The 19,516-nt window shown below is 35.0% G+C and overlaps 1 protein-coding gene across 1 annotated transcript in view; it reads left to right on the top strand.

Annotated features, from left to right (window-relative positions):
* The window catches only part of MDGA2 (MAM domain containing glycosylphosphatidylinositol anchor 2), an 863,714-nt gene that overhangs the window by 620,566 nt on the left and 223,632 nt on the right, over nucleotides 1-19,516 (top strand). The window contains exon 8 of the mRNA XM_032344142.1: nucleotides 13,283-13,576. Coding sequence (XP_032200033.1) covers nucleotides 13,283-13,576 — 294 coding nt within the window. The remainder of the gene's footprint in view (nucleotides 1-13,282; nucleotides 13,577-19,516) is intronic.

The following is a 19,516-nucleotide window of genomic DNA, read 5'->3' as shown; positions in this document are numbered from 1 at the left end:
GGAAAAATGCATGAATGTCAGCATGCAGCCTAGGAGTGACAACACATGTTATATAACCACACAAGATTTAAGAAACAAAGCTTTACTCTATGCTGAAGATTTAAAGTAATTTATAGACCATATAACACAGAATACCTACTTATAAAAACAAACAAACAATAATCTAAGAAGTTTGGAGTGTTTTTATATTCCAATTGCTGGGCTAAACCCTTTATTATTTTTTTTAATATTTTATTTATTTATTGGTGGCGGGGGGAGGCGTGAGCAGGAGGAGGGGCAGAGGGAGAGGAACAAGCAGACTCCCCGCAGAGTAGGGAGCTTCACACAGGGCTTGATGTGGGGGTCCTCACCGGGATCATAACCTGAGACAAAGACACATGCTTGACCAACCGAGCCACACAGGTGCCCCGTGGCTAAACACTTTAAAATGAGAACTTCACTGAATCCTCAGAACACCATTTGAAGTAGGTTCTGCTGTGATTATACTCATTTTACAGACGAGAAACCTGAGCTTTAGAAAGCATAAGTAACTGTACTAGGTCTCAGAGTTTCTAAGAAGTGCAGAAGGTAGTAAATATAGGTTATTTCTGGCTGTAGAATCCGGATCCTTTACAGAAAACACACAGCCTATCAATGGAATGAATGCTGAGATTTCAGGCTCCTGAGATAAACTGTCACAAAGGAATTTTTCATAAATGAACTCCTCTCAGAATTCTCAAATCATATTGTGTCTGCCTTTCATAAACATCTTTGACTAAGTGAATGGGGCTTAAGAAGTCCTGTTGGTTCAAAGTCAGCCTAAGTAGCAGCTTAGAATCAGGACTGAAAGCATTAGAAAAGGGGATGTGACCATGATTTGCAGGGAAACAGCAGAATAAAGGACACCAGGCTGCCCTCAAGTGCCTGACAGGCAAATACGTCAGTATTTCCAAAATTTTGGAGCTGTTCTTTAAATGATAACTAGATTAAGAAGACATGAAATGTGAAGCATATCATTACACTTTAAAGAAAGTTTCGATGTACAACATGAAATATATTGGTAATTTAAATATGTGAAGTAGCAATAATAAAAGGACAGGCAGTTCAAATATCTGCATCTAAAATGCATTTAATATGAATTACAGTCCACTATAAATGAAACATAAGTAGTCCACTTTCACCAAGTCTGTCTAAATAATACTCGTAAACAAAATATATTTAGTTGACATTTAAGCAGAAATATCCTTGCTTAGGAATAAAATGCAATGTAAAACTCTATTAATAAAATGGTACTAAACTCTATTTACACTCACATATTAGCTCAGCATGAGTTATGTATCATTCTAATCAATGGCATTATATGAGTTTTTATGTGGTTTTAAAATTAAGCTCATATTTTTATTGTATCATTCCATACTTCTGCAGACTGCCAGAAGGGATCATAAAATGTGATCATGCATTGGTAGAGTATTTGTTCATAAAGTATTCAGGCATTATAAAAAAAAAAACAACCCTCCTCCTATTTTTTAATTGACCAGTTAGTTACCTACTAACAGATCTGTTCATTAAACCTCATTTGCCCTAAAGAACATGTGGCCTTGATCTGTTGATGGAACATTGTGTTCACTGGTTATTTCATTTTGCTCTTGACAAAGCGTGAAAGAGCCAGCTTCATTTTATGTCAAAATGTTTATTAATATGGCAGTAGTGTCTATTTTCACAGGATAAGGCATAGTCAGTGATACACAATCAGTGGTGTAATTAGGGAATTTGTAAACCACGAGCATTGTCCAGAGTGAACATTTATAAGGGGCCTAACAATGTCACATGGATTCTACAAGTAGACAAATAGCCTTTTTATTATAGAAGCAAATTGATTTTTCTAGCCATTCTGCATTGAAGAGTTTACCACTGTGAGCAACAGTTGCTGCTCTAGAAAGTAAAAAAAATTGTGGATTGCTTTAAAGCATCTTTCTTTTGCTATGCTTTCATAAAATGCATTTGATATATAATTTATAGCTTATCATCCTTTTAATTTAGAATTCCTTCATCCACAGGAAAGCAGTCACATAATTAACATGATCAGACAGTTCCTTTTTACTTACCAGTCTGTGGTTTTCATGGCAACACCCTGACCTTTGTGAAAATGGACAGCACTGACATTTTGTCATCCTCATAAGGGACGAATAGATGTGTTTAGGAATGTCTAAACCTCTTTACTTCATAGAAACAGAATGAGAGCTGGGATATCTGTATTATGTGCCATTTTAGGTTAATATCCAAACACATGGATCAAATTATTGTGTCTAATGAAAGAAATTTGCAACCTTCTTTCCTTCAATGGCAGTGGGGGAGACCTCTATTCAGATTTTTTAAAAGTTCATTCCTGTCCTTTCCAAATTGTTGTCTTTTTCAAATATTGTTTTCATCTGAAATGAATATATATCCAATGGTCTTGATCTTTTCCAGGAAAAGAGAAAAGAAATGCATATATATCTCCAAAACACATGACAATGGCAATGTGGTTTATTTATACGTATGTAAATATATATAATATAATATATACTTATAAAATATTTCTTTGGCCCTGTGTATACCCATGTCCAATACTTGAGACATCATGGGTATGAATAAAGTTAAGACCTTTGCCTTCGGTATAGAAATATATGTACAACAGTAAAATATAGTCATTGATATCACACCAATAAAGGGCAATGATAGGAAAACATAATGATTAACATATATTGAGTGTTTACTATATGCTAGACCTTGTGCTCAGTGTTTTATGTATATTACACTGTTTAGTCCTAAAAAATGTGAAGTTGCTACTATTATGGTCACTTTCTTTAGAGTAAACTGGGAGACACAGGTTAGAGAACTTTCCCAAAGTCATACACCTGCTAGATGATAGAGTTAGATCTGAATGTAGGCTTCCAGACCTGGAATTCTTTACAAGAATATTGTAATATTGTAATATTATAATATGTAATATTCTTTATGAGAGTATTACACAACTCAAAATACTTCATGATTCAGGGAATACTCTAATGTCCATTATGCCATTGTATCTTAAATTATCATTAAATTCTCCTTTTCATCAGGCCTCTATACAGATTAAGAGAATAGATTAAGATGACCTAAAATTGCACAGCTGGAAAGTGGGCTGGGTTGAACTCAAGTAAAATTTCTGTTATTGTATACTCACAACTCTTTCAAACTCTCCATGCCCGCTGAAAAGGGGCTTCTGATTTAAAAATAATTCTGAACAATTACCAGTTAGAAAGGGCCCTCCCAATTTATCCATTTCCATAATGCATAAGTACATTTTTTGAAGGTAGCAAATGGCTTCATTTATCTCTTGCCCTCAGTCTTAAAGATATTTATCTGTTGAAGGGGATCTGAAAGGTGTGTTAAAATGAATTGGTGTTAGCTCTAAAATGACACATAAGTTTTCAGACACGCAGTGCTGCTTCTGTTATTCCCAGAATGTTTGCTATTGATTTAAGGGATAATGCACACATATAAATGCATTTGGATAAACCATTTTAAGAGCAAGTAGGCAAGGACAAAAATATGTTACAGAATATAAGAACTGCAGGAAATTGGTGATCTCTGGGTTAATTTTATAACACTCTCTCCTGCTTGTTATTTTTAGTTTCTATAACAAATGTTTAGAATGCTCTATTTAACTTTTAAAGTTGAAATTCTTAATCGATTGCTTATACCCAAATAACTCTTGTTTTCCAGCTTTGCTCTGCATTATTTAAAAAAAAAAAAACCTACCAAAAATGAAAGGGAATTTGAATAATAGAAAGTCAAGTTGAAGAATTAGTCCTCTACTTCCAGAAATGGTTTTAGATTGATTATCTCTTTATCAAATAATCTACTCATATTTTAATAAAGAACTTAGTACTTTATTTGATGTTTTAACTCTCATAATACCTCCCTGGTTATTACAGAAAAAAAAGTAAGTGCTTCTTTTGCAGTCCCAATTTCTTTAACATTCTCAGTCTAGTCCAGACTCCTATCTTGCTAAAATTTTAGAATAATTTGGGTGACTAGCAAGCAGAACTATCTTGCTCCTGGTTTTTTCCCCTTAATTTAGTTTTTATTTAAAGGTTTTCTACATGAGAAACTTTACATACTTAACCTGTGGCCAGTTATTTCTATATTTCAGTGCTTGAGAAACACATGCAGTAAGTCAGGGAAGGGAAATTAAAAACAGTGTGTGGGGGGGAAGGTATGCTTTCATGTCTTTCTCCAAAGAGGTGAGTAGAAAATTATCTTTTTGATATAGACTTATCTTAATAATTCTAGAAGATATTTCCTTCTAAGCCCAAGTCAGAAAAGCAAATTACATGACGAGCCTAACAATGCCAGGTACTTGAAAACTACATTTAACCAAATGCTACATAAGCAGCCCTTCGCTTAAGTTCCCATTCACTTAAGTATTTATGAGACAGCAAGAATGGAACCTGTGTTTCTTTGCAACTGGCCTTGTAGCTTGTGTAGCAGGGAAAATATGAATGCCACTTAGAGCATGATTTTCTATTTTGTTCTTTCATCTTACACTTTGTGTTCTATTGAATCCCTCAGAGACTATTCTTGTGCCATAGCAACACCTGCTGGGAGAGGGAAGTTGGAACAGCCACACTGTTGCCTGCCAAAGTTGTTTTCCTGATTGAATGGCACTGCGTGTCTCCCATCTTGCAATACTAAACCCTCCAGAGTTGCTATCCGCCAAGATCCTGCCTCTCCCCATATGTTTCAAATGACTAACAATGCCATTGTAATAAGATTTTTTACAAGTCTTTCAAGAATAAGCAATGTATATGTGTATCTGTACGCGTGTACATTTCCCCAAAGAATTTGCAAATGCAGGTGCCATGGTATTTCAATCTCAGGTTGGCTTTTAATATGTTTTCTTCCTTTTCTATTGCTAGATATGCAAAATCATGGTCAATTTTATTTTATTTGCATCTCCTGACTTATTATAGGTGAATCAGTAAAAGAAAAAAATTGTATGTCAGTGCAAAACTAAAAAAAAAGGGCGGGGGGAAGGCAGTTTTTATTTACAGAGTGTGATAGGAGAAGTATTTATGTGCATTCATATCATGGACAGAAACAGTAGGCTAACCATCTGGTGTAAGGAAATGTTTAAAAATAAGTGCCTGTTTCATATATGATTTACCCACAAGACTGTAAGTAATACCAGTCTTAGAATATGGGTCTCTGGGGACATTCTGTTGTAGAGCCAAATAGCCTCTTCTTTACTGCTAATAGAGGAAAGCCATAGCGTGGGAAAATTACTCAATACTACCAAAAGCTTCTGATATTTTACTCCCTGTATCATTACTGTGACCAAATTAAAATCTAGTAGAATTGCTAACTTTAAAGAAACCAATTGGGTTTTTGTGGTTTTTCTAATTAAAAAATAGAAAGTGTTCATGTGTGAAAAAAAAATGGTCTTGAAATTCATATACGCTATAATTAAGTCTTTGATAATCAAAAGGTGATTATTCATCAGTGGTTTTCTTGCTTTGTTTTCTTAATAAGTTCCTCCCATTTCTGAACTGGTGCTCCATCCATCAATCAAGAATTTATCAGGCACCTCTGAAATACTTTAAAATGTCCCGTGCTGTGGCAACTACCAAGGAAGTAGATGAAACCTGGTGCTGACCTCAGGACATCTGAGCTACATTTGTAAGGAAAGGAGAGGGCATTTTGTCTTGGCATCTATAGAATAAATTAGGTATGCTGTGATCGGAGACATGGAAAATAAATAAAAGGTACAGAGTTCAAAAAGACTTAAAGACACTAGAAACTTAAATTGGGCCTTAAAACAATGGGGGATGATTGGATGGGCATTTAAGGGAGTAAAGTAATTTCTGGATAGAAGGAAGGAAGGGAGTGAGCCAAAATGTTAAGAGAACCCAAAGACCTGCCTAAATTGAATAGAAAACTTCTCACAGCAGCATCGTAGTTTGATAAAGTTTGGCAGGTAAGAGGGAAAACAAGCAATGGGATTTAGACCTCTATCCAAAAACCCAGAAACTACTGAAGATATTTGAATGGTGGAATGACAGGACTTTAATACTATATGACTTTATTACTTTATTACTATATGACTATATTACTTTATTACTATATGACAGGACTTTATTAAATATATATTACTAAAGATTAATGCAGAAAGGGGAAGAACATTTTAGGAGGGGAGACACTAATCCATTATGTTATAGTAATAACATAATCAGTTATGTTATAGTAATTCATTTGTAACGGGGAAAATAATCCAGAAGGATGCATGGCATTCGACATATTTGCATTATATTACATTACATTAATTAACCTATAGCTCAGAGAAGTTCGGCATACTTTAAACAACTATGAAAACATTCTATGTGCTACAACTCACATAATTCACCATATTATCTATATCTGTGATTTTGCCAAATAGGAATTATTTCCAATAGTATCCATTTGGGGATTTTTATTCCTTTGATGAGAAATGAGCTATAGAGTGTTGCTGCCTTTCATCAGACATTTTATGTTACCAGTCACGATCCCTAAAAGGAAGCAAATATTGGCAGGTTATTCATAAGTGAGAGGCCTTTAGCATGCTGGATTTCATTTGTCACCTTGAAAATCTTTTAACCCCACCTTACTAAATATTTTAATTGACACATATCAGTCAAGAAAATGAGTCAAGCTTATTAGTTTTAAAACTGTTTTGCTAGGCTTGGATTGGATTTATTTAGGTTGAAGGAAATTTTCAAATTCCCCTTTCATAGTTGTATAGATATTCCCCAATGGCCACAGAACATCACATTCTTAAATGTTGCATGTCCTAAGACAGTTTTTCTCCTCTTAGTTGTGTGTTAATATCAGCTGTGAGATGAAGATTAGACTATTTCCAATATTAGTGCATGAAGTTTTTAAAATATGGATTAAAGTAATGATGCTATTCTCACTTAATATTGAATATACTTTTTTGGAGTGGAAGAGAAATGCATAGTTACAATAAGCTTACTTATTGTAGGCAGAGAGAGACAGGGAAGCAGGCTCCACGCTGAGCAGAGAGCGCGATGTCGGGCTTAATCCCAGGACCCTGGGACCATGACCTGAGCCGAAGGCAGAGGCTTTAACCTACTGAACCACCCAGGCGCCCCAAGTCTTACTTTTTTACATTTCTTTATATATAGATATCTGGTCAGCTTGAGAATTCCTGAATTCTGACCTCTAGGGGGTCACTTTCATAAACATGTGTTTTTTGAGTCTTTTATTTGTGTTTTAAATATAGATTATATGTCTTAATTTAAAACACACATAAGTGCTATAACTGTTTCTCTTTAAAATTCATGTATAATTAAATTAATACCATATGTAGTTTAGGATTCTTAAAAATGGGAGTCTGGTTGTCCTTCTGGAGAAAATTCTACTTATTACTTACTTTATTGTAATTCTTACATTAAAAGAAATATATCTTTTGTTTCAATATCTACTATTAAAGTACATTATAAATAGTTACGTGTTTTAAGCCAGTAAGTCCATAATAAGCATATTGTGATATCTTTGTTTCAGAGAGCATGATATTTTCTCATACAGTTCAGATGGGCTAACTTTCCCTTGCATTCTTTTTAGTGAAGAAAATAGACCAGTCATTTTTTAGTAATGACTAAAAATTAAGTTTCCTCAGCTTCCTTTCTAATGAAGAAATGAAAACATTTGAATTTTCTGTATTTGTTTTATTTCACAGTCTGTGATACAATGGAAATGTTGACAGAAAACCAGTTTAAATAACTTGTCTATGTATTTATATTTAGAATGAGAAAGTCTGGTGTCATATCATGCTCTTCAAGTTTCTCTGATTATGGCATCTTCTACAGTAGCATTTCAGATAAGAAAAATAAAAATCGGGGCATGTATAATCTGTATGTCATAAAATGTACCTTTGTGTTTTCACCAGGAGGAAATTTTTTCTACTGAGTACACTGTGGATAAATGTGGATCTTACAAGGTGCAGACATTTCAAAATTTTCTACTTAGTTTGATGCTTTCACTGAGACAATATTTCAGGAAAAAATAATTTAGCTGATTAAAGAAAGGATATAAAAAAAGTCATAACAAATGATAGATGGCATGTCCTCAAGCTACTTATTTCCCTTTTGTTCCCTTTAATTTACAGCTTATCTATTTGGATTTTTCTTTGAAGAGCTTGGAAATAACATCTTCTTATTTATTTATTTTTTAAATTATGTTCAGTTCTATCTATTCAGATTTTTAAATGAAAGGCGAAAAACAAGAAAAACTGGAAGAGTCCTTGTTTGACTCTCAACTTTCTCACACACCCACATACATCTCAAGATATACCACATCTGAAATCTATACTAACAATATATTTTTCAGAAGATTCTGCTACTTTTATGGGCTACTAATTATAGAAGAGCTACATTTCATATTTATTGCTTTGGTTTTAATATCTTCATGATTGATGTCTCTCATATTTATCTCTATTATATACTCAGCCTTTTAACTCACCTTCTTACTCTTTTCATCCTCTCTCCCTCCCTTCCTTCTTCAGTTATTTCATGACTTCCTGGTTTGTGCCAAGCAGGAAAGCCAGGCACTGTAGAGGTAGAGTCCTTCTCTGCACTCTGAGGGAGAAGGCACTGTCTGCCTTCAAGAAGCTGTCTGGTCAGGGATAAAGATGTGGGAGGAAAGAGAGAGGAAAGCCAAATGTATGGGTCAAACAAGTACCCAGCGTAATAACGTGGCCAGGAAGAGTGAACAACCTATCCAGCCTAGGGAGTAGGCAGTTATCACAAAAGTGGTAATATTTGGACTGAATCTCAGCACATGAGGCTGGCAGGGCCTCCTAGAAGTCAGCAAGGGCCAGGAATTCTGGCCATAAGAAAGAAGGGTTTGTTCGAGAGCACTGAGGTTCACCAGTCAGTGAAACTGCAAGAGAATGAATGTTCTAGAAGGGAGCATTTCTCAGACTATGTCATCCAGATTACCATGTCCAGGTGATACATTTTTGTTATTAAGAAGTGGAGTTTTTATCAGATGAACTTTGGAAAATAGATTGCATTAACATCTTGGGTTTCTCTAGACTTCTTAGAACCTGTAATATTCTCATTCACATTGCACATGTTGTAGAAGAGTGAAAGAGGAAGGGAAATATATGAAGAGAGTAAAATTCATCAATAATCCCACACTGAGAGAGAACTACTGTTAGTGTTTGGGTATAGTTCTTTCTGAATTTTCTTTTCCTCTAGATTTTCCCCATATATGCCTCTTGCTCTTCCCTGAATCAATGTACAGTTGCCTCCCTGTCTTCATTTGTACATTCAGCTTAACATGTTTTACTGAGTTCCTATCACGTGTGAAATAGAGTGCTGGTTACTAACAATATAAAGTCTATGTTTTCTTTCCTTAAAGAAGCTCCTTGCTAACATTCATTGGCATATGTCTTTTTTTTATATAAAAACTTGACACTACTGTTTGGATTGCTCAGCAACATCTTTTACTCACTTAATCATAGTGGTTATAGCTATTCATTCTGTTCACTAAGATGCTTTTCTTAACAATATGAGCATCTTTATCAACAGATGTAGGTCTATGACACCATCATCTAAAAGGCTGTATCATATTTTATTGTGTGACTCTACCACGATTTATTTAATGAATCTGTGAGGCTGTTTTCAGGTTTTTTGTTTGTTTTTTTTTAATTAAAGCCGTATTGTGATGAGCACTCTCCATGAGAACTGTCGTTTTCATAGTGACATGAACAAAATTGTATTTAAAATGATAAAGCTGCTGACAGGGTAGCAGGAAGGCTGAAAGAATTAGACTGGTGAGAAAGAGCACTTATTATATTGTCACAAAAAGAGAAAATGATGAATTCTACTAAGCAATCTACCTATAGCCATGAAAAGAAATAGGCAGTTATGAGAGATATTTTAATGAGGAACTAATGCAGCTGATTGGAAGTAGTAGACGAGAGGAGACGGTAAAACAAAGAAAACTCTACGGCTTTCAGTTAGCAGATGAGGTGTGTTGATAATTAACTACCAAACTAAGTCAAGAAATTAAACAGCACTGAGGTTTAGGGATTTGAAAGACTTTTGGGATATAGAATTAGGCTGCAATCATAGACTGGAAGAGCCTTGGGATGGAGTTAGAATTTGTATTATCAACATATAAAAGAGAGAAATCCATGAGGAAAAAAAAATATGAGATCTCTTAACAGGGAAATGTATAATAATTAATGAGAGTTGCCTGTAGGATTCTAGAGAATGGAAAATCAAATATGGAGAAGGAGAAGCTATCAAAACTTTGAGAAGTTATAAGGTTTTCTTCACCAAGAAAGATGCAAAGAAAGATTAACTCTGATTCCAAGATTTTAAAAATTTCATGGAAGAGATGGAAAATAAACTCTATTTTAATTGGCTTTGCTGTTCAGCAAAAACTGGGCTAATTTATTTTAAAAATCTATTTTTATTTTAATGTAGATCAAAACAGGCTTACATTTCTGTAATTTTGATTATGTATGAGAAGTTTACTTAAATAAATAACTTAAATAAATGTACAAAGGGAGTTTTTGAACTATGTAGCATGATAAACTAAAAAAAATTATATAGCTAGTCCACCATCTTTTTTTTTTTATTAAAATCTCCTAATGAATTAAAGTCTTTGAATATTCATCTTTAAGTCTGGAAATAAACACTTTCCTTTAGTACCACTTCTGTCCTTCACATTCCACTATTTGGTTTATGGTCAGAACATTAATAGCCTTGTAGCTCATAAAGTACAAATTCTTAGTTTCAAAAATGAAGAAATTAAAACTCAGAGTGATTAGGGTTGGCCAGGGTCATGTGGGTTGTTTTTGGAAGGGATGAGGAACAGAGATTTCAAATAATAACCGTCCATTAAATAATCTTTAAATTTATCATTTATTTTCACTTATTTCACAAAGATTTGTCAGAATTCAGATATATATTTGGGCTGGGGTATTTTATAAGCAATTTTGACATATATAAGAAATATCCTAATATAGATAGAAAGGTATTTAAGATAAATATAGATGTATAACATATAAAATAGATCAGATGATCTGAAAAGTATGTGTCATTTACCTCTTCAAATTTTTACCTTGGCTCTTTTTTATTGTCCCTGATAAAGTGACCAAGAGATAAGCAGGGAAGATTCGTCCAATTTGTCCCTGGGAACACAGCAGTAATGAGCTGGGCGGTGGGAGAGGTCCCAGTGCTAACTCCAGTTATTTATTCCAGATGCCAAAGTTTTCTGGAGACTGAGACAGGAGTCATTTCTCAACATTGGCCACCTGCTGTAAATTAGTCTCAATTTGAATTTTGTTCAGAGCAAAGCATTTATTCTCTCTTATTCTCAGTGTTCTCATTTGTTAATTTTTAATGTTAAATATTTGATCCTTAGGATTATCAAGGGAATGAAAATCTAAAATCTCTAATTATGCCTGGCACATAGTAGGGCATAATTAATGTTAAATGCAGAGGTTATTGCTGTCGTTCTGTGTGCTTTCTCATGGAGGGTGAGTAAATATTACGGCTCCTTCCCCATCCTGCTTTTTAGAATTGCATCATTCCCTTGTGGTTCATTTCAGAAAGAACAAATTATTTAGTGAAATCATTAATTTTTTTATATTTACAGAAGTCAATAATTTAATCAAATTAGTTGTGTAGGTTTTTAAAATGTAACAATTTTAGAAGATATATTTAATGCCAAATTCCAGAATGCATGTATCTACTTCAAAAAGGTGGTGGTTAGTGTTTCATATATTTTAATTTCTAAGATGCATTATTTAACTAGTTTTTGAAAATAAGAAGTATATGAAGGAATTAAATGAAAAGAAATAGACATAAAGGTACTTAAATAGCAAGATAATTAACTCTCCTGTCATTTTGGACTTAAATATATTTTTTTCTATGTGTAATAAGAGCAATAACACTTCAACGTAAGTTGAAAAATAATTTTAAAATTATGTTTGCTTTTGTTCCTGGGCCCTGGAATATAGTAATGCTAGAAGGAAGAGTAAAACCTTTGTTTTTTATCCATATATGTGGTACTGCCTCCAAACAGAGCACGTGGCATCTATCAGAAGAATAGAATTATTTAAGTAGTTCTGGTTAGTCTTATTCTGGCATTCTAAGTTAGCCATACTTTTTTTTTTTCTTGATAGATGTTTTATTGCACAAACACAATGGATTTCGTGTACATTTGTATAAGAAATAAGAGTCTTCAGTGCGACAGGTGATACTATTTGTAACAAAACAATTTGGGTAGCACTTGCTTCTTACTGGTTCATACTTTTTACTAAACCCTAGCATAAATATACTCCAGCTTAGTAAAATACTTTCCAGTCAAATGAACCTCTCATAAATATCTTCAGTAAAATCAGGTATTTTACCATTACCTGAAAAATTACAATTCTTATTTGATATAAAAAATATATATAAAAAATATATATAAATGTTTTGGAAAGTTCACCTAGAATCAGTTCTACCGAAATAGAGGCAAATTATGGCAAACTACTTACAGTAACCTTAAAATGTCTTAAAAGGAAGTTATATGAAGTGCAAATGTTTTAAAAAAAAATTGTTAGAAGTCCAAGGAGAGGAATATGGTGCGTGGATTCTCAGAGTGTGGCATTGTAAGTCAGTTTTCCCCTTGCATTTCCATTTCCGGTAGGGAAAAAAACCAAAACCCTAACCTTAGCAGTTTGGCAACAGTTTCTGTACCAGAGTCAAATCTTCTGATTTTATATCAGAGGAACTCTTTTTCCTTTTCCTGTTACTATCATTTACTGTGCCAGCTAAGTTGATAATGTCTCTTATCCCTTTCTTTTAGCATTCCTGGGTAAGAGACAACAGCATAGGAAACAAGACTGAAAAACTGAATCCTACTTTCAGCAAGCAGGTTCACTCTTCTGTGAAATGCGATGTTAAAAACCCAGTTAATGGCTGATAATGACAAGTCATTGAGTAGATTGTTCTTGTGTTGACCATTCCTGTTCCAATTTAATGCTCTATTTATTTTGCTAATGTTTGAAGACCTCATTGGAGAGAGTTATAGGAAAACAATTCAGAATTCTTTTAAGTAAGAGTATGTGCCACTGACTGCCAGGGTCTCTGTTGTATTTGTCATCTGAATTGTCACACCTCTTCAACCAGCAGAAATTGTTTCCTTATGATTTTCTGTGTTTGAATATGCTTTACCAGTTTATACTAACCTTGAAAAATTTTCTTTTTCCCATTTCAAGTTCCACCCAATCTGACTGTTCCACAGGAAAAATCACCTCTGGTCACCAGAGAAGGGGACACAATAGAACTGCAGTGTCAAGTAACTGGAAAACCTAAGCCCATCATCCTCTGGTCTAGAGCGGATAAAGAAGTTGCAATGCCTGATGGGTCAATGCAAATGGAGAGTTATGATGGAACACTGAGGATTGTGAATGTATCTAGAGAAATGTCAGGAATGTACAGATGTCAGACCAGCCAGTACAATGGATTTAACGTGAAGCCAAGAGAAGCTTTGGTGCAGCTCATTGTGCAGTGTAAGTAGTTTCTTTTTTCTTTGTGTTCCATGGGAAGACAAGGGAAAAAAGGATGTGATTATTCCTCTAGTATAAGGAAGTGAATTTTGGAATTGGGTTAGGATAAAATGTTTCTACTTTGTTACTAGCCAATTGAAACTATAATTTTCCCTAAATCTGCTTGTTATTTGAGCTAATACTCATAGAAAAGTATTAGCTAGTATTAGTATGGGAGGGGCGGGGTGGGTGGGGAGAGAGAGATAATTTTGACAGGATTGTGTGATTGGTTAATGCCAAAGAATCAACAAATGTAATGGTTCAAAACTGGCCATGTTCAATGAGGCAAAGTAAAGATGGGAAGTAATTGCTAATTCAGATTACCATACTCTTGTTTTCAGAGTTCTTGTTTCTACTTCAGGCAATTGCATGCACCTTTGCCCAAATTATCAACCTATTTCAAAGCATCCCTTTGCTTAAATTGTGGAGACCTAATCATTGAAATGCTATGTTTGCATATCTGAAGTTGTAAGAGTAGATTACATAATTACCTACTAGTATTGAGATCATTCAAATATTAGGTCCTGAATTTTTGTTTGATTTGCTTAACTGAAAATGATTTAACTGTGAGAGTTAAATATGATTGATTTTTAACTATTTGTGTTGAAATCACTGTTATAGTTCTAACCGCCCCCCAAAAATGTAGATATTGTGTCCTTTGAATTTGCCTTTAGTATTAAAAGTACATAAATTTCTAAGTGTAAAAAATAGGTATATTTAATGATGTCCCTGACATTGGGTTATTAGAGGATGCCCTGGTAACTTGGAAGGCAGGTGGTACAGATAATGCCAAAAGAAAAGCAGCAAACTAAACATAATCTGTTCAAACTCCAGTATTACTGCTCTAAGTTTTAATTGATATACAATTTGTTAAATATGTGGTAGCAAAATCTTTAAGAATATGAATGCATTAGATGAAACTATACACTTCAATAAGCAATGATGTTGTTTCCTTTCTATGGCTTTCTAACTCAGAAAATGGAAAATAGAATTTAGTCCAAAAATGTCTCTTTTTATATTAGATTTAAGGATGTTAGCAGATTGGATTAGCTGACTTTAAATTGGAAAAAATAATTGAGATATGGAAGGATTATGTTTGGACCTGATAACAAGTTCATTTGTATATAAGTTATGTGAGTTGTGGGGAGAGGAGCAAAGTTCTGGGCATTGCATAACCATTCCCTGTCTCCATTCTAGAGAAACTCAGATTCCTATTTGCTGTTTGTCCTGTAAATACGCATATTTGACAAATGCCTTGGCTGATTTCCAATTGGTTATGAGTGTGTTTGTTTCCAAATAATGCAATTTTTATTTTTTTTATGTTTTTAAAGATTTTATTTATTTATTTGTCAGAGAATAAGAGAGGGAGAGAGAGAGAGAGAGAGAGCACACAAGCATGGGGAGTGGCAGGCAGAGAAACAGATTCCCCACCAAGCGAGGAGCCTGATGTGGGGCTTGATCCCAGCATCCTGGGATCATGACCTGAGCTGAAGGCAAATGCCTTACTGATTGAGCCACTCAGGCATCCCCAAATAATGTAGCTTTTAGAAAGCAAGTTTTATTCAGCCATTCAGTATTGTTTCTTCCTCACTGGTCTTTATACTTATGATAAGCTCATGGGTAGGAGGTTCATGTGAAGACAGGTTCTAGACAGAAAAAGAAGAAATGACTTAAAAAAGAGAAACTTCTCCTTAATTCTCGAAAACAAAAACAAAAACAAAAACCTTGCCAGTGACCATAGAGGAAACTGATACAGTTTGAAATACTTTATTGTTGTTGTTAATCAGAGTTCTGTGCTTCTTCTGGAGTTAGGCGCAAAGCTATTGGGCTACTGGTGTTATTCTACTCATATCTCTGTGATATGATGTGATGTCTGTGATGTGATGTGAAGCTCTGTGAGCTTCTCTGGGGAAGCTCTGATACAAATAAAAGTTAGGGAATCCATTAGATTCTAGGGAATTTTGAATTAAATTTTAAGAACCAGGGTCTCCAAACTCCACAGAATATTCAAACCTTCAGAATTCTGTGAGTGTGTGAATATTTTCTTTTCTTTTTTTCATTTTGCTTTTTAATAAGTCCCATAGGAAACATTAAGTTCAGCACAGGATTTAAAAATTTAGTCTTGCAGTAGTAGATGAAAATAAATACTGGCATGGTTGTCTCTAGTGTCACAGGATGTAATTGACTAAAAGAAAGCAACAGACATAGGCAAATTCTAGTTCATTTAATGTAAATAAAAAGATCTGCATCCCCAACTGACTTTACAGAGCAGGGAATATAATCTAACAGCACTTCCTCTCAGAGGCAAGCTTCCTTGGCCTACGAAGAAGCCAGCTGGGTTCCGATAGCCTTGCCAATTTCAGGTAAGGATGCCATCATGTCTTTCAAGAAGCTCCCTTTCATGTATTCCCAGTTCTTTTGAAGGATCTGATTATGTGCCTGAGCTTTTGCCAGGTACAAATAACTGGTAACAACTCCAGATTATTCCTGAGTGAATCAAATGTTGATTTTCTAGGCACGTAATTCCTGCTAGCAAGTCCAACCTGCATGCCTAACTAAGGCTTATTCCTGCAAAACTTACAATGCAGGAATTTTGAAAGTTTTTAAATGATAAACATTCCAACTTTTATAGTGACATCTTAAAAGCATGAAAAGAATATGGCATTTGTGCTTAACCTGCAGTCATGTTATGTGTGAGAAATATCCATATAAAATACTAAGTTATTTCCCACACGTGTACCCACACACACATCTACATACATATATGTGCATGTGTTTATATTATCTTCAGCAATTAGTTTTGCTTTGCCTTATCTATATTTTGTATTCTCAGCACAATACATTTTGCATTACAGCTATTCATTACCCTGCTGAGTAAATTTAAGTTTGATAACAAATAAAATATGTGTGTGTGTGTGTGTATATATATATATATATATATATATATATATATATCTCCTATTCCTTGCTTCTTACATGACTGATTGTTATTATTTAGGTTTTGGAGGTATCTGAGGACTTGATGCATTGAGTGTGAGGCCTGAAAGTGTTTTAAGTATATGAAGATGTCAGATTATTCTAACACTTATGAAACACCTTTTTCAGGACATGAACTCTACACTTTAGTTTATTATGATTTCCTTTCTTAAAATGTTTCTTACATTGGCAAATTCTGGGACAGTCTAATTTATATACATAATACACACACACACACATATATATATATATTTAATTTTATGATTTGAAATGTAAAAGAATGAAAAAGAGATCTTCATGGTAAATAAGAGATAAACAAAAATCTGGTATCTCTAAGGCACACTTTTTCCTTATTCAATTTTACTGTGTCCAGTTAAACAATAACCAGGTAAAAGGACTAAAGGAGCACAGAAATTGTTGTATGTAGGACTTTGATGAGATTCTAGTGCCTAAATATAAATAGTATATATTTCTCCATAGTCTATAAATAATGGAATACTCCATTTAGTTTAATGCCCTAAATTGCCAAATGAGATTTATTGTTACCTACTGTTGGATTAAAATTATAAGGCCATCATTTTATTAAAACATACTGAATTATTTACTATCTCCAGTTAATTTGCTGCTGGTGCTTCTTTTTTTTTTTTTTTTTTTAATAAACATATAAGGTATTTTTATCCCCAGGGGTACAGGTCTGTGAATCGCCAGGTTTACACACTTCGCAGCACTCACCATAGCACATTACCTCCCCAATGTCCATAACTCCACCCCCCTCTCCCAACCCCCCTCCTCCCAGCAACCCTCAGTTTTTTTTGTGAGATTAAGAGTCAGTTATGGTTTCCCTCCCTACCAATCCCATCTTGTTTCTATTATTCTTCTCCTACCCCCTTAACCCCCCATGTTGCATCTCCACTTCCTCATATCAGGGAGATCATATGATAGTTGTCTTTCTCCGATTGACTTATTTTGGTAAGCATGATATCCTCTAGTTTCATCCATGTCGTCGCAAATGGCAAGATTTCATTTCTTTTGATGGCTGCATAGCATTCCATTGTGTATATATACCACATCTTATTTATCCATTCATCTGTTGATGGACATCTAGGTTCTTTCCATAGTTTGGCTATTGTAGACATTGCTGCTATACACATTCAGGTGCACGTGCCCCTTCGGATCACTACGTTTGTATCTTTAGGGTAAATACACAGTAGTGCAATTGCTGGGTCATAGGGTAGCTCTATTTTCAACTTTTTGAGGAACCTCCATGCTGTTTTCCAGAGTGGTTGCACCAGCGTGCATTCCCACCAACAGTGTAGGAGGGTTCCCCTTTCTCCACTGTTGGAGGCAGGCCCCTGGCCAGGGTGGCCTCCGCCATTAAAAGATGGCGCCTGGCTAGTTGCCAGGTTAGGATTGCCTCGTGAGACTAAGCGGAACGCCCAAAGAGGAAGTAAACAGCATTGGTTGCTAGCGAAGTTGTTTGTTTAGGTGCACAGCCTGATTCGCTCCCTCCTGTACCCTGCTCGCTGATTGGTCATGTAAGCGTATATAAGTGTGTAGACTTGTGGAAATAAAGAGAGAGAAGAGAGAGAAGATGCATCCGAACCAGGGCGTCTTGTCGTCCTTGCGGGGTGAGGGCGATAAATGGCGCCGGCACCCGGGAACTAAATAAAGGAATCGTGCGAGGTAATCCGCAGGAAAGCAGGGAGTAAAGGTCCGCAGGTAAGCGGAGACATTAGCCATGTTCAAAAGTGGAAATTCCGTGGTAAACGCCAGCACCTGTCATTTCCTGACTTGTTAATTTTAGCCATTCTGACTGGTGTGAGGTGATATCTCACTGTGGTTTTGATTTGTATTTCCCTGAATCTGAGTGATGTGGAGCACTTTTTCATGTGTCTGTTGGCCATCTGGATGTCTTCTTTGCAGAAATGTCTGTTCATGTCTTCTGCCCATTTCTTGATTGGATTATTTGTTCTTTGGGTGTTGAGTTTGATTAGTTCTTTATAGATTTTGGACACTAGCCCTTTATCTGATATGTCGTTTGCAAATATCTTCTCCCATTCTGTCAGTTGTCTTTTAGTTTTGTTAACTGTTTCCTTTGCTGTGCAAAAGCTTTTGATCTTGATGAAATTCCAATAGTTCATTTTTGCCCTTGCTTCCCTTGCTTTGGCAATGTGCCTAGGAAGAAGTTGCTGTGGTTGAGGTCGAAGAGGTTGCTGCCTGTGTTCTTCTCAAGGATTTTGATGGATTCCTTTCTCAAATGGAAGTCCTTCATCCATTTTGAGTATATTTTTGTGTGTGGAATAAGGAAATGGTCCAATTTCATTTTTCTGCATGTGGCTGTTCAATATTCCCAACACTATTTATTGAAGAGGCTGTCTTTTTTCCATTGAACATTCTTTCCTGCTTTGTCAAAGATTAGTTGACCATAGAGTTGAGGGTCTATTTCTGGGCTCTCTATTCTGTTCCGTTGATCTATGTGTCAGTTTTTGTCCCAGTACCATGCTATCTTGATGATGACAGCTTTGTAATAGAGCTTGAAGTCCAGAATTGTGATGCCACCAACTTTGGCTTTCTTTTTCAATATTCTTTTGTCTATTTGAGGTCTTTTCTGGTTCCATATAAATTTTAGGATTATTTGTTCCATTTCTTTGAAAAAAATGGATGGTATTTTGATAGGAATTGCATTAAATGTGTAGATTGCTTTAGGTAGCATAAACATTTTCACAATATTTTTTCTTCCAATCCAGGAGCATGAAACATTTTTCCATTTCTTTGTGTCTTCCTCAATTTCTTTCATGAGTACTTTATAGTTTTCTGAGTATAGATTCTTAGCCTCTTTGTTTAGGTTTATTCCTAGGTATCTTATAGTTTTGGGTGCAATTGTAAGTGAGATTGACTCTAATTTCTCTTCTGTCTTGTTGTTGGTGT

Source organism: Mustela erminea, chromosome 5, assembly GCF_009829155.1.
Source record: "Mustela erminea isolate mMusErm1 chromosome 5, mMusErm1.Pri, whole genome shotgun sequence".
In the NCBI taxonomy this organism is placed as follows: domain Eukaryota; kingdom Metazoa; phylum Chordata; class Mammalia; order Carnivora; family Mustelidae; genus Mustela; species Mustela erminea.
The sequence above is the reverse complement of the archived record's forward strand: the minus strand, read 5'-3'. Positions and strand labels throughout refer to the sequence as shown.